Source organism: Daphnia pulicaria, chromosome 6 (genome assembly GCF_021234035.1).
Source record: "Daphnia pulicaria isolate SC F1-1A chromosome 6, SC_F0-13Bv2, whole genome shotgun sequence".
NCBI lineage: Eukaryota > Metazoa > Arthropoda > Branchiopoda > Diplostraca > Daphniidae > Daphnia > Daphnia pulicaria.
The window spans coordinates 11095958-11112309 of record NC_060918.1 but is presented as its reverse complement, the minus strand read 5'-3'; the positions used below and the strand labels follow the sequence as shown (position 1 = coordinate 11112309).

The 16352-nt window shown below is 43.4% G+C and overlaps 1 protein-coding gene across 1 annotated transcript; it reads left to right on the top strand.

The window, feature by feature from the left end:
- Positions 1-265: 265 nt before the first annotated feature.
- LOC124342536 (transcription factor SOX-11-like) lies at positions 266-10332 on the top strand. The gene is made up of 2 exons (XM_046795494.1): positions 266-1129; positions 4155-10332. The coding sequence occupies exons 1-2, from the start codon at positions 953-955 to the stop codon at positions 5691-5693; spliced, it is 1716 nt and encodes a 571-aa protein (XP_046651450.1). The 5' UTR covers positions 266-952; the 3' UTR covers positions 5694-10332.
- The last annotated feature ends 6020 nt before the right edge of the window (positions 10333-16352 follow it).

Genomic DNA, 16352 nt, shown 5'->3' with positions numbered 1-16352 from the left:
GAAGGCGGACGGTGCTACTCGGCGGAATTTCGTTCCGAATCTGGCGAGCGGCGAGCGATTTCTGAGACTTGCGCATGCGCAGACGAGTCGCGCGCAGCTGGATCCGGCACCGTCGCCTATCCCCCGCCAGAGAGAGGGAGGAGCCTAGGTGGTGTGGGTGCTCGATCCAGTTGGGGAAAAGAGGAGGCGCCGAGCGAGGGGCGGCTCATGAGCCGTGGGCAATTGGTGTCGTCACAACGGGCCCTATAAAAAGGACAGCGCCAACCCGGCCAGCTTCAGAGTGAAGTCTTAGGTTTAGCGCGCAACAACTCACCACGACACACGCTAGTAACTGGAAAAGGAAGAAATAAAGAAACACACCCGATAGTTTCTTTCTCAAAGTCCCAACACATTTTGAATCGAAAAAAAAAGCAACTTACTCACGTCGTACAACTTCTGTCCCCACCAGTCGTCTCTCATGGCTGGCAAGTCGTTGGACGTCCTGGTTGCTGCCCCTCCTTTTTCCCAACGTTTTCCCTAAACGTGCACAACATTGACCGAAAAACAGGAAGGAATTGGGACTTAGAAATTTGACGGGACTTAGCCGCAGAACAAGAAGACACGTTTCACACACACACTCGCAAGTGTTTGGAAATCCCCAAGTCTCTTCTTCTTCTATATCCCAAAAGGATCTCGTGGTGGTGTGTGTTGGCAACATCCATCGGCTACGACGACGACCGATATACCTCGACAATTTGAAGCCATAACTTCTGTCTCTGTATGACCGACAGTGCTCTCGCGTGTTATTTCTCACTTGTGTCACAGTGTCTTAAAGAAAGAAAAAGTGTTTTGTTGTTCGCCATCGTTGATTTGTTTTCGTCAGAAGCCATCTCCCGTTTCTGAGATTCCCCCTCGCCCAACTCTTAAATTGAATTGAATCCATTCGAAAAGTTAACTCTTCATCCGTTTCCAAATGAGAGAAAGAAAGAGCCGAAGAAGCGCCACGACGACGACGAGCGACAGCAGCGCCATGGTTCCTCAACAGCAGACGAATGGCAGCAGGGCCGATAGTCCCAGCAACCACGTACCGAAATTTGGCTCGCAACTTGTGGATAGAAAATCTTCAACGCCATACTCGGATGCCACTCAGGTCGGTATCTTCTTCTACTTCTCCGTTTTCTTCTTCTTCTTGTTTTGTTTTTAAAATAGTCGAACAAACGGTGTGCATTCGTTTCTCTGTGTCTTCTGTGCGAGTTTTCAAAGTGTGTGTGTGTGTGTGTGTGTGATATTGGTGAAAAACATGTTTGTGTGTGTGTGTGTGTGTGTGTCGATTTCCCAAGTTTTTATTTAAAAAAGAGAAAAAGGAAACCCAACAGACCTCGTGGCCGGGTTGGAAGGACGTAAAAAAATCATTTTTCTTTTTCCTAAACAAGTCCCTTTTTTTCGATTGCCAAACACCAGAGTTTCGGCGCCCTTGTCACGAACTTGGCGTCATGCCTAGTCTCGTTTGTTATTCAACGCTCTATACATAATACTCAGATATAGAGTTTCCCAGCTAAGAAATCTCCTTCTTCTCGAGAAACTCACGAGAATTTGAACGTTCCAACCAACTCTCGGCAGAGTGAGATAGAAAAAAAATTCTTATTCGTTTTTCGGTTTGGTAATCTTTCGTCAAGTGCTACACGATGTGATTGATTCATGCGGGTTTAGTGTGTGTGTGTGTGTGTGTGGGAGGCGGAAAAAAAAACTAAAAAGTTAGTTATCGCATTTTCTACCGGTTTCACTGACTGACTGGGGGGGTTAAAATGTTCTCTCCCCCAATGTGTTTCACACACAGTTCACGGTCGGACAAGAAAAAAGCGAATCGCCATGAAACCGGGAGAAGCAGCTGGTGAAGGTTGTCAGATCAGGCAATAGCAACGCACACACGCAGCAGTACCACACAGCCATATGCACGTTACGCGATAAGTTTTCAAAAGTGTTTTTTCTTCTCCCCGAAAAAGTTTGTAGGAGAGAGAAAAATTGTAAAAGTTATTTTGTTTCTTTATTTTCGGGACTTTGCGCACGTAAACGGCATACACGACGAGTGTGTGTGTGTCGGCCACTTGGCCGCTGTTCATTTTTTCTTTTCCTTTTTTCGTGAGTTTCTTTCTTTCTCCTTCTCCCACATCGACACACACACGGGGGTATTTTATTGCAGAACCGTTGCCAAACGCCGAGTGAAATACGAGTTTAATTGGTTGGAATGAATGTCGTTTCGTTCAGGGCTCCCCCTGTCGTCGTTCTTTTTCGTCACAGTCGTTGCCGCGTGTAAACCGGTCGATAAAATATAACGCAACTTTCCGGCCGCAAAGTTCGATGAAACGTGGACTAAAAAGTCATCATCGGCAATCACGTTTCATATGGATAGGAGCCAACCATCCGACCCATTGCCTCCCCCCCTACATGAAACGTACACCCCAAAGTTTTAGGAATGGAAAAACACAAGTCCAAGCCAAACTTGCCCCCCTCTCTCTCTTAGAAGATGTATTGCGTCAGTTTGGTGTTGGGAAAAGACGCTGCTCGGCTCCATGATGGATCATCGGGAGCAGCGCACGCGGTATTGCCCTGCTGGCCCGGGCAGACGGTTGATTTCAAACAGGGACGTGCCCGGTCTTGTCTCAACTTGCGGCCAACGCAGAAATACTAATACCAAAAAATGTTTTATGACGACGTGAAAAACGAATTTCAATGCGTCATCTCCTCTTGAACTCAACCGCCTTTCCGAAAAGTGACGGCACTCCCGGGAGTTTGACACGTTCTCTCTCGCCTTCACATGATGGCCAAAGACTTTGAATACGTCGCAGAATTATTTTCCCCCCTGACCTTCAGAAAAATTGAAACAAGAAAAAAAGTAAAAGTTTTTATTTTTTAAATAACAATCTGGAGTTTGGGTTAGCCGCTGATGATTTCAGTTTCAAATTGCGCAATTTATTTATTTATTTTTGTTTCCCTCCCCCCTTCTATTTTTTGTGTAACCAGCGGGAGGTATAATACGATAAAGAGAGGGAGAGAGAGAGATATGTACGTAACGCGTAGTGAAAGGATGGGGTCTTATCGTTCTGGTTTACCCAATCTGATCTCTGGTCGTTGACTCTTTGCCCGCGACGTTTGTGTTTATTTTGCATTTTCCAAAGTCCTTGGATGTCTTTTCGGTTAGCGCGCCCGCTCGTAATGTTTTTCTCTCTTTTTTTTCTCTTCCCTGGCGCTGTTGGGTTGTGTGCAGCTCGTACAAAGTTTTTGGAGAAGAGCCCAAAAGGGAAGAATATCTCCTCCCCTCAACCCCCCCCCCCCCCCACTCACGAACGCCAAACAGCTGTGTCTCCCGGCTCTATGAATTAATCAGATCGGAGAGACCGCATGTGAAATCATTAGTGTGGCCAAATGAAACTTGTACCAAACACACACACACAAAAGTTTTCTGGCTTGATGTAACTCTATCCCGCAAAAAGACGGACGTGAGTCCACCACCCTCTTTTTACCTCTTTTTCACGTTTGACAACAAGATGGATCTCCCTTAAACAACCTCCTAGTTGAAAATTTGGGTCCTTCCAGTTTAGTAGTTACCCCCCCCCCCCCCCCCAAAAAAAAAAGTCTTCGCTTCACCTTATGGGTGTGGCCCCGGGTTTCCCTTGGCCACACCAGACCTTGATCTTCAATCAACTTGGCTTTCTTTTTTCCTCTTCGAGTTAAAGGGTTTTCTTATTTCCGAGAATTTGCAAATTTGTAGGATGAAGCCGGTTTGGGTTTTTATTATTTGATAAATCCTTTATTTTGACGCACGAGGAAGAAAAAGAAAAAAAGTAACGATTTTTCAATCATATTATCCCAGTGAATAGTTAATCAGGGAAAACGAGGGGGTAGAGATAGTTGGCCAAGGGATTTCCTCGGGACAGGAAGCCAGTCCTCGGGTGTGTGTGTGTGTGTGGGTCAACGCTTTCCAAGTCGGTCAAGGGTCCACGGTGAAAGTTGCCCCTTTTTCTTTTTGTAATCTTTTTCTTTTTTTTTTCTTCTCCTTGTGCCCAGACAGACAGACAGACATTTTCTTTTTCTTATCGATTTGTAGCAATTAACTAATCAATTTTTTTCTTTTTTTTCTTTTCTTGATTTGTTTGATTTTATGTCGCCCACAACAGACGAAGAAGAACAACCCGAACCACATCAAGCGACCGATGAACGCGTTCATGGTGTGGTCTCAGATTGAGAGGCGCAAGATCTGCGAGATCCAGCCGGACATGCACAACGCCGAGATCTCCAAGCGGCTGGGCAAGCGCTGGAAGACTTTGTCGGAGGAGGAGCGTCAGCCGTACATTTCCGAAGCCGAGCGGCTCCGTCAGTTGCACATGCAGGAATACCCCGACTACAAGTACAGACCGCGCAAGAAGGCCAAGTTGAGTACGAGCGGCAGCGCCAGTCCGTCCTCGTCCTTGTCGCCGTCTTCATCTTCCTCGTCGCACGCCATGCCGGCCAGCCCCGTCAGCCACTCGAGCAACAGCAATAGCAGTATCGGCAGCGGTGGTGGCGGCGGTGGCCTCAGCAGCCTCAAGGCACTTGGCGACCATCGAAGGACAATGACGTCGTCCAAAGGCCGGACCAGCAGCGCCGTGGTGACTTCGGGACCTTGTGGCACTCTGCTGACGACGAACCACACGAATAACAACAGCCACAGCACTCCCAACCAGAATGGCCATCACCACGGGTTCGCCTCGCTGGCCAAGATGACGTCGTCCTCGTCGTCGTCGTCGTCGTCACGGGCGCGCATCACGCAAACCTTGGGCGGCCTCAGCACCGTCAATCACAACCGCCTCAAGTTGCGTCTGACGATCGACCGCAAGTTCAAGGAGAGCATCCGCAACAGCAAAAACGTCCCAACGGCTCTGCTGGCCGTCAGCACTAAGTCGTCGACGACGACGACGGCAGTTGCACAACCGCCGGCCAAAGTTCCGTCGAGCCCCTCGTCGGCCTCGTTCCCCGACTCGCCTGCCAGTCTGACCATGTACGAGGAGTCGTCTGCTGGACACCACCACCACAACAACCACCACCTCCACAACGTTGCCGTAGTCAGAGGAGACTCGCCCATCTCTGGATTGATCACTCCACCTACCTCTTCTTCATCATCGTCGCCCAGCAGCAACAGCAACGGCGGCTCCGGCGGTCAATCGCTTCTCAGCCTGGGCTCGTTTGGCATCAAGAGCGAGCCCGGTGTCTTGGTGGCCACTTTGACTCCCGAGCCGGACGTCGAGTCGGACGACATGGACGAATCGCCCAGTCACCACCATTTCGGTCTTCAATCGATGGTCGGAGGCGTCAACGGTTGCAACAACGGCGGCGGCGGCGGCAGCGGCGGAGTGGGCGGCAAAAGTGGCGACTCGACTCACTCGTCGATGCGCATCAAACAGGAGCCGAGTTTGATGATGAGTTCGGCCAGCGGAACTGGCGAGTCGTCGTTGGCCGATTTGGACTCGTTGACGGATCTCTTTTCCCTGCCGTCCGACATGAAGCTGGACATTGACACGTTGGCCGCCGACGATCTCGACTCGATCGATTCGGCCTCCCTTTCATCCGGCTCCCATTTCGAGTTCTCCTGCACGCCTGACGTCAACGACATGCTCATGGATATCGGCGTCTCCAACGACTGGGTCGACAAGAGTTTCGCCAATCTCATCGACTGCTAGACGTCCCAGGCCGGCCGGAAGGAAGCAAAGAAGAAGAAGAAAAAGAAAAGAAAAAGGGTAGTAGTGTGCCCTTTGGCTTTTTCATCAACCCTTTACTAGCTCTCCTTATTGTGCTCTGCTGGCTGCTGCTGCTGCTGCGTGTCATCCAAATCCACACAGAACCACACAACCGCGTTCACACACACAACTCCACAACCCCCCCCCCCTCCTTTTTTTTCTTCTGTTTATGTCACTCTCTCCCCGTGTGTGTGTGTGTGTGATTGTCATTATTATTATTTTTTTTTAAAGAAAAAAAAATCACCTCTTCAACATGATCTCTTCGTTGTCGGCCGCTCCGAAATATCCTACACAACAACATCGTCGTTCCCCCCTTCCCCACTCCCTACCGAAGAAAAACCCCCCACAAGAAAATAAAAAAATTACCCCCGTGAGAAAAGGACTATGCGGAGCTCAATGTCCTTTCCAGGTCCCCCCCGTCATCCGATCGAAAGAGAAAAGAAGAGAGTAGTCGACGAAACCCCCCCCGATTGCGAGTGTGCGTGTATGTGTGGAAATTCTCACCATCCCCTCATTTCCCATAGTCATAATTGTTAACCTCATTCTAGAAAAGATAAAAACAAAAAAAGCAAACAAAACAACAAAAAAAAAGAATAATAATAACGCGAGTGTCGCCAATCTTTTTCTGATGGGATTGAAATCAACCAAACGTACTTCCCCCACACACTTTTAATTTTTTTTCGAAAATTATTATTATTATTATTTTTTTTCGCCCCTTGTTTTATTTTGGATTTTCGGGGAGGGAGTTATTTCGTCCATTTTTCGTGAAAAAGGGAGAAACAAAAATGTGTCGCTGATTTCTTGTTTTAAATTCGTGAGTTGGTGGGGTTGGTTCTACTTTTTGGGTGTGTTCGAAATTGTTTGAACAGCTCGTTTCCTTTGCGGGTCTCGCCAATGTAAATATAGACTCGGAAAACAGCATTAAAAGAAGTGAAAGAGATTCTTCAACCCCCCTCCGATACACACACACACACTATTATAATATATACAAAAAATTGCATATACAAATGAGAAAATCCCAACAATTCCCGGGGCCTGACGTGATTCCCCCCTACCCCCTTGTGCAGGAGAGGAGTCGTGCAGAGGAGAAGAGAGAGAGCTTGCCGTAGGGTGTCGGCCTTTAAAAAAAAAAGAATTATTCTTTTGTGTGTGTCTTTTGTTTTTTTTTTTTAATCCCTCCCCGCAAAAAATTTTGTCACCTGAGAAAAAAAAAAGATTTGCGTGTGTAATCCCGATTTTTCTTTCTTTCTTCTTGATTTTACCAGAGAAAAAAAAAGAGTAAATTTTTTTCTTTGTGTGTGTGTGTAATCATCTCTGTGTAATTTTTAAATGATACGAAAGCTGTTTTGTGGGTACCGGCAGCAAGCAGGGATATTTTTTCCTTCCTTATTCTTTATATTTTCATTTTTTTTTTTAATTGAAAAGAAAAAGTTGAGGGGGAAACAAATTTTTCATCTCATCGCTATTTGCCCCTTCTACTCCCCTGAATAATAATACCCTCCCTTTACAAAAAAAAAATTTATTTCACAATGTTTACCTGATTCATCGAAAAAAAAGGAAAAAACAGTCCACCACCTCAGCTCGTCTGCGTCACGCACGCACACACGATTCCCCCCTCCCCCTCGTATATGTTTTCACACATGGCGTTTATAATTCTCCCCCAAAAAACTTGTTTTTCCCTTTTTTTAACCATTAAATACCTGTTGATTATTTGAAAAAAAAAAGCAAACAAAATTTTTCGAGATTTTTTTATTCAAACACAAATATTTTTTTTTTTTTTTAATATTTTGGCCAAGTCAGGTCTCACTTTTAACTGTGAAACCACAGCAGAACACACACCTACATACACCATACAGACACATTTTTTAAAATTAAAAAGGAGGAAATTCGTTTTGATTTCAATCAAACGTTTCATTTGGGGATTCATTCGTGGGAAGTGTTAAAATACAAACGAACAAAATAAACAAAACACAAAGTGTCCGAGATATCGAACAAGGAAAAAACAAAGTGTCACGTAGAAAGTAGATGAAATATTTTTTCAAAAATCGGGGTCAGAAGTTGTTTTAGAGAAATTACATCCAAAACCGCATTCATATTTGCTGTATGTGTCTGTATGTGTTGAGAGAGAAGGGAGCGGTCGATTATTATTTTTAAATGGTTTTTTATTTGGAAAAAAGAGATTCTTTCTCTCTCTCACCCTCGCTATCGACGTCTTTCGCATCGTCTCCGACACATTCGCGTCAAATCTTTTTTTCTTTTTGGGTTACATCCGTACAGTACAATCCCTCCTCTTCCGCAAAAGACGGACATTTCCCCCCTCGTTGAATTTTTTTTAAAACTAAATATAAAAAGCTCATCGTTCATCCAAGTCAAACAATTCCTCCGAGTTCTCTCTCTCTCTCTCTCTTCTTGAAAATTGTTACAAAATATTTGGAAAAACAGAAACAAGAAAAATTGATTTGTGTGTGTGTATTGTGTTGTGTGCGGTGTGGCAGAAGTGAAACATTTTTTTGTGTTGAATGGGATAAAAACCGATTTGACAACAACAAAAAAAAAACATTCAGGTATTTGCCTTTTTTGGTTCTATGTTTTCGCTACTTTTTTTTTTTTTTTTTAATTTCCCGCCTGTGGAGGAGCAAAAATTTTCCGATTCGTGTTTTCATCCATCCCCAGTCTCCCATGTTGTGTGTGTGTGTGTCGGGTATTGAAAATATGGAGCCAACCGACTGAGTGCTACATCTGATACCGTACATTTTTTTAAAACAATACCTGAGGCTGGCTACCACCACTATACCCCCCTTTGTGTACATATAGTTATACATACACACATACATAATAATCGTCACCAAATTTTTAAATATATATACTAATTGCTGCTGCTGTTGTATCTGTGTGCTGCTGACGTGTGTTTCTGTGTGTGTGTGGGGGGGGGGGATCTTTGCACTTGCCAAAAGAAACAATTGCCAGTCGGTTTTTCCATCCATCGACCGTGTGTGAAACAAACACACACACACACACACACTCGGGCAGAACACAAAAACAAGAAAAAAATTTTCTAATAAAAGCTTTCTTTTGATCTGCGCTTCACGAAAAGTTTTTTTAGTTTTTTATTATTAGATCCCGACAAAAGAATTGGGAGATCTTATTTATTTTTTTTTTTGTAAAAAAAAAATCCCCTCCCCCCACCACCCCTCCACCTTTTTATTCGTCCCGCAAAAAAACAAAACAAAATAAAATTTTCGGTGAATCGTTCGCTTTTGTAATTTCTGTCATTTCGATTTGATTTTTTTTTTTTTTTTTCGTTTGGTCGACAGCCACACGAATTCCTTGCATAAATTTGCTCTTTGGTTGATATCCAAAGGTGGGGGGGTGTTCCCCTATTTCCTTTTTGTTTCTCTGGAAGGAAGATGAACAAACAAAACAAACAAACGCGGGGCATTGTTTGCGAGCCGATGTCGTTCTCTCCTTTATCCCATCATTCGTCATCATTATTTCCCTTCCTTTTTTTTTCTTTTATTTGAGTATTATTATTATTACATGTCGACAGAATAGTGTGTGTGTGTGTTTCAAATTTATCTTTTTTGTTAAAATATTAGAGAGGAGTTGTACATATATACATGAAATGCGAAGGATGCTTTTTCGAATGACCATTTCGGTTTTCTATGTGTGTCTTTTGTTTGTTTTTTTCTCGCTATCTCATCTGATTGTGTCTCTCCCCTTTTTGTATAATTTTTCCCGGACCCTCCGCTCGTCGCCGGAACCGCCCGGAAGCTCCCATTTGGGGGAGATTCTGGTCTTGTGTGTGTTTTTGGCTGGGGAAGAAAGGAAGGAAAAAAACCGGAAACACGACACAATAACTCTTGTTGTTTTCTTTTTTTATCCCTAAAACTTTTTTTTCGTTTCCCTTAAAAATCCAAATACGGCGAAACAAAACACTGACGCAAAAATATTATCATCATTTTTTTGTGTTTTATGCCTCCAGAGAAAAGAATCCCATCAATCTTTTTTTTCAGCCGTTTCCTTCTGCCCTTGTACGGTCGTTTCTTTTTCTTTTTATTTCTATATCGAAAAAAAAACACGTCTAATATTTCGACACACACACAAAATTACCAACGTACATGTATTTTGTCGCGATTATTGTTAATCAACACTTTTTTTTCAATTGTTGGAAAAGTAAAAACAAATGGCATTCTTGTATTTGTTTTTCTTTCTGGATTCCTCGTCATCACTCTGGAACATCCTTATTTTGTAATTTTCTGCGCTGGGGGGGTTGAAACAAAAATTTTATTTTTTTCTTTTCAATTAATTCTGTGTGTGTCGACCTCCCCTTTATATGATATGTGTGTGTGCGTATATATATATATATGAGTTCTCTGTATGTGTTGGCCGAGAAAGATTTTTCTGTTGCTCTTGTATCATATTCATCTATGCATATAGTTCCCCTCTCCCAACCAGCTCCACCTCATTCCCCCCTCCCCCCAATCTCTCATGTAAATTTTGTATCGTAGGTCTCTCTCTCTCTCTCCCTCTCTACATGCATATATAGCCTATATGGTAATACATTTATCCATTTTTTGAAACATTTCATTTTCTGGTCGAAATTTTATTTCTTTTCTTGGTTGGGGAGTTCAACTGTTTTAAACCGTCAAATTTCGCCGCTGAAAATATTTCCGGTTATTTCGGCCAATGTATAAGACTCATCAGAGACACTTGTGTCTGTTGGTCCTTTCCGTTTGTTTATTCCCACACACTTGCACGTGTGGTATCGAGCTTCACACCGTGCGGTACGTACATCGCCTTCGGCGGCTATGGGTATATAACAGCAAGAATGGCGAACCTTACCATGATATAAGAAAAACCTTTTTATTTATTTATTTTTTTAAACTTAACAATAGTGCGACTCTGTTGGAATGGAAGAAACAGCTCGGTCAAGATGAATGTGTCCGCGTTCAGAATGGCTTGGCAGCTATAAAAGGGCCCCCAAACTGCTCAATGAATAAATAACGAATGCGGAAATTTTGGAATCGGTATTGTATTCTCTATAGCGATGACACAACAGATGACGGTGATCTTCTTACTCCCTTCGTACGAGGACAGCGGGATCCGAAACGGATCGGACTTTCCATGAATGGAAGAACCTTGTTCTCTCACAGTTCGCCCTTTTTCCTGTGTGTGTATGTTATATTCTCCGACTATTGATTTTCTACCATTGGTCCCCCCCCCCCCACTTCTCCTGAACTCACGAACACGGTCCGTTTGGCCCGGCAACTTTTGGATGGAATTTGCATTGATGGAAGAAAAGAAGGAGGTAATTTATAATACAATCGATAGCTATATGAGAATTGTCTGACAATGGCCCTTTTTGCCGCAGCGCAGAACAACGTGTAGCACAGCACAATCAGAAAATTGGAAAATCCTGTTTTCTTCTTTGCTTTACAGTTTTCCCCCAAGGTTATAGTTGGTTCTTGTGGTCGTATTGCTCGGAACCAAGTTTTCGAAAAACAACGAAAATGAGGAAAAAAGAGAAGCGTATCAGCAGTCCTCCTGCTATATACCGTGTCCTGATGATGGTGTAACCGCGTCTAATATTATTATCGCGGATGGATGGTATATATACATATAGAAAGAAACACACACAAGACTATTAAGTAAGAGCTAGATATAAATAACCTGTGTACAGCTATAGTGGTCTTTGAATACACTATCAGCTGATGACCATAATGATGCTTGCCCCCCTTCTATGCGCTATATATTCAAAAGACACACTCTTTGATGCTAATCGACTGCCTTAAATGGATCGGAATGGACTGCATTTCCTTCTTTTTTTTTTTTTTTTTTTTGGGGGGGGGGGTATCTTGCAATGTCTAAAAGGCAAACTTTTGGACCCATAAATAACGCACTTAAACCTGTACTGTACAGGTTTAAATAGCAGGTTATACAGTCCAACATGTACGAGTTATACAGTCCAACATGTACTGTATAACCCCTTCACGGTACGGACATCATATGTCATTATTAGTAACTATTGAAACTTATATAGTAGGTAGCAGTATAGCAATTGGCTGGTTTGACTACTGCTATTATTATATTCCGGTCTTTTGTTATTTCGGGTGAAATTCGATGGCTTAGAGCGACGCCTATCAATCGTGAGTTTGCGAAGGACGACGCCCTGTTTTTCTAATTTCATTTCGATGATGCGAATCGGACGGGCTGGTTGAATGTATATTTATATCTCTTCCAATTTATTTATTTTTACAATGACAAGTTCTATCTCTGTGGTGGTGGTGAACAGCACCAGGCAAAACGAGCGTGAGCTTTTTTGGGTGCATATAGTGTTCATTCTGTTTGGTTTTTCTTGGAGGAAACCTTCGATATAATACCAAAGGGAGGAGGGCCCCCTTGTTTTTTTTCTCTTTCTCAACCCACATTCTCCCGGTCCTGCTCATTCAGTATTTTGGCTCCTCTTGGCCGGCCTTGTGTGCAAAGTTCCAATTAAAAAAGCTAAAACTCACTCTCGCGTTTCCTTTTCTCTCGCATATCCACCCCGACATCTCACCAACCGCCACCGCCTCTTATTTCTCCTTCTCTCTCACTACTATACCCCCCTTCGTCTCTCTCCCACTTCTTTTAAAACTATGCCCAAGGACTGTTTCTGTGTCCTGCTGGCTCCTGTTCGACCATCACATTTTATTTGTACACGTTAACAACCAAACGCCAGCAGAAAACGGGAAAAAAGAGGTAAAATGTTCCTTCCCTCTTGGTTTTTTTTTTGTTTGTTTGGCATGCGTTCAAAAATTCACGAATTTCGCCGGCCGTGAGGAGAGATACGAGGCTAGCAATTGTGTGCAACATTTGAGAGACTACAAATGGCCCATTAATCGTGAAAGTGTCGTCGTCACTGTGTGTGCTATGCAAATAGATGATGATTAATTTAAATTAGAACCTGAAATTATCGCCACTCAAAAGATGTCTGTCCTTGTGTGCTGATGTGCCCGCCCTTTTAGCAGCGAATAACTGACCGGCTCCAACTGGAATTTGCTGGAATTTCTAGACATTCTCTTGCGCTGCCGTGCGTGTGGGTCCGGCTCTTTTCGATCCGGGCGTGCCCATAAACGATCTTATAATGAACACATTGAGGTGTCTGTTTTATGTGAGTCTATGCGAGAAAAAGAAAATCACTAGCATAGAGAATTCAGTCGTATTGTTTAACGTGCCGTCCGTGAAATCCCGATGAATCCTCGTCCTTTCTTCTTTTTTAAAAAATGGCGAACTTGTGCGTCTGACGCTCGGACGTGTATACATGCAGACAGACTTTTGTACATGTCGCATTAAAATAACGATAATTTCTTCTAACGAGGTCAAAGACAACAAGAAAAACACGGAGTTTCCACTGCTGCTGCTGTGTAGTATAATACTGGCCGACCCCTTAAGCTGGCCGCCAACCGGCTTTTAACGAGCGGTCGATCGGTCGCTCTGTTATATAATCATGGAGTGAAATGGCTCTGCTCTGCTGTGAGGCTGTGTGCGCCAGCTTTACAACTCAAACAACACAACATATAGAAAATGAAACGTTGCGTATACATATATATATCTACTACCCAACTAACGATAAATAGATGGTCGGCTCCGATGCACACATCCATCCAGCGCAGATGGAACCAGCACATCGAGGTACAATTGCGAGCTATGGTGGTAGTGCTCGTACATGTGCCTCATTCCACGCCCAGGTGAAATAATGATCGCGAGAGAGAGAGAGAGAGAGAGAGAGAGAGAGGTGGATGACGTCCTTGACCTTGAACCGGCGTGAAGGAAAAAAACCTTTACCGGCAGAAGGCGAAAAAAAAAAATGAAGAAATACTAACACACAACAACAAGTGAGTGAATGAGCGAAAGAAGAAGAAAAATAATAATAAAACAAAACAAAAAACCCAAGACAATTCCCTTCTCATCCTTTTTCGCCCCTTTGCTCACTTACTCACCACCTTCCGCCTCGTAGTTATTTTCCATGCCCGAAAAAAACCACCTTGGCGCGGCATGACGCACTTTGATTACCTGCATGTTATTTCTCTCTTTCTTTTTTACCTTCTTTTACTTCCTACATCCTTCGGTTGTTTTACACACGCGGCTCTGCTGTGTGTGTGTGTGTGTGTGTGTAGTGGCACGGCAAGGACACACAGCACAGGACCACTGTATATACCTTAGGACCGGTGCTGATGACGTCGTCCTCTTATGTTGTTTGCCAACCCGACCAACAACCACCTCATTCCAGCCCTTGCTGTGTATATTTTACAGGCTATACAAGAGACTATCCGTCGTCTCGAGAACGGGAAGTGAACGCGGCTGCTTTTTTCTCTCCGTGTGGGTGGGTGGGTGTGTGTGTGTGTGGGGTTTTTCTTTCTGTCGATTCCGTCCAGTTTTCTTATCTCTTTTTATTTTATTTTATTTATTTTTTTCCCAACCGAAGGACTCGGCACCGTAGCCAAGTCCCGAGAAAAACCGACGAATCAATGGTTCAAGTCGGAAACTATTATGTGCAGACATCGGGAGAGAGACCTTGACGTATTATAGCGAGAGATGACGTTATTGATAGTCACGACATTCACGCACAAGACCGCAGAGAGAGCCAGAGTCCATAAAAATGATATTACTATATCAGTATAGCGCCTGTGATGTTGTGTAATCATAATTATGTATGCCTCATTATTCGCTCTCACTCTCTCTCTCTCGCCAGATTCGTTGAAGCCCAACGTTATAGTTGTTCAGGGGGGATCTAAGGGTCACCAAGATCGTCTGCCGTGTCACACGGTCCGTCTTAAACTAAATAGCGAGTCAGGGTTTCTTGTGAGGAGCCAAAGCTTCAAGGAGCCCAGGTATAGTAATTGCAAGAGCAGCACTTGGCCCAGTTAATTACTTTATACTTGACGGTGCGTGACATACAATGTATGTCGTACAGTCTAAGTAGATCCCAAGTGTTACACAAGTTATGGCTCCCCCTTCTTTTTACTAGCAGGCCTCTTCTATAGACATACCTATGTAATGTATGATGTCCTTCTGATGACTTTTTTTTTAAGGGGGGAAGGAGGAAACCTGGGATGTGTCTCGGCGGTGATATTTTTCGTTTTTTTTTTTTTTTTGGTTTACGACTCTATTTTCCAAGATTGCCCAACTTTTTTTTCTCTTTCCTATACGTTTTGATGCGTTCATTTTTTATTTTTATTTTTTGGTTTTCCAGCAGAGGAGCGGGGGGGTTGTTGTGTATTCTTCCCTAGCTCTTTTTCGTATAGTAGTTTTTCTCTCTCCTTCTCTGTTCCTTCTCTCATTTTACTACTTCAAACGATGGAATGTGTGTGTGTTTTTTTCTTCTTCTTCTTCTTCTTTTTCCTTTTTTTGTGTTTTGTTTTTCAGGGGGGTTGCCTCCCTCTTTATATGGAACGTTCCTTTCAGTTGTTTTTGGAACGCCACCAGCCAGTTCCCACGCTTGAAAGCATCCTATCATCATTCCTATGTATTATTGAAAGTAGAGAAGAAGAAGAAGAAGAAGAAGAAGGACAAAAAATGGGGATAGGTCCAAAAGGAACAACAACAACAACACGGAGAAGTAGAAGAAAAAAAAAAGTTGAACGAATTTAAGCGCTAGGAAAAAGAAGAAAAACTTGGAAGAGCCGACAGGAAAGACGTGAAATACTACTTACCGGACAACTTTTTTCTTGTTGTTGTTTTTTTCTTCTTCTCTCTTTCTGGATGGAATAAGAATAGGTGACTATATCCTCTGCTCCTATATAGTTGTGTATGTCGTCATCTATAAAACACTCGGTGCAGTTGAGCGACAACAACATTGAACCTGTTCGCCTTGTGTCGATTCCGAGCGAGCCGAGTAGAAGTTGATTTTATTCCGATCGAAAAATAGGACGGTGCGGAAAGTTTGAGACGGCACGTCTATATAAACATACATATGCTGCATCATCTATAAAGCATCGTCGTCATTTTCTCTCGGCGCGCGCGTTCTCTCGCGTTATTCGCTTCTATATGTTGTTGATGTGGGCTCGGCTGCTTTTGATGCGATTACACGCAACCGGAGACGCCAAGCTTCTTCTTCTTCTCTTTTAGTTCTAATCCGGGGACGAGAGAGTTGCACACAGCGCTACAGCACATAGAGCAGCAGTCGTTAATGATCTCGGTGAATGAACCTCTAACCTTCTTCTTCCCCCTTATATGTCTGTCCGTCTCTTTTCTATTTATCTTGGCGATATAAATTGGGCATCTGATAAATCAAGGCTCCCATCACGGAGAAAACGGCCTTCCCCTTTTCGAATAATACATCATCTTCTTCTTCTTGAACGGAAAAAATAAAAACAAGACTTCTCTTTCGATTGCATAACTCTTTTCCCCCAATCTCGACATTAACGAAGGCAATCGCCCGTCACACACAATGTCTCATTCCGATCCGCCTCATTATATGAGTTGCCCCATAATAAGAATAATATTCCTTGTCTGAATTTCAAACGAGTCTTTTCTTCATTGAAACCCCATTGATAATTAGTTCCATGAGCAGTACACCCGGCTTTAATAACGAGCTGGATGTAATAACGTACAAATAAAAAT

Excerpts from the sequence above, each read along its gene's own strand:
- LOC124342536 (XM_046795494.1), top strand. The coding sequence starts at position 953 with ATGAGAGAAAGAAAGAGCCGAAGAAGCGCCACGACGACGACGAGCGAC. Across the intron at positions 1,130-4,154 it reads CATACTCGGATGCCACTCAG|ACGAAGAAGAACAACCCGAA; the intron begins GTCGGTATCTTC and ends CGCCCACAACAG.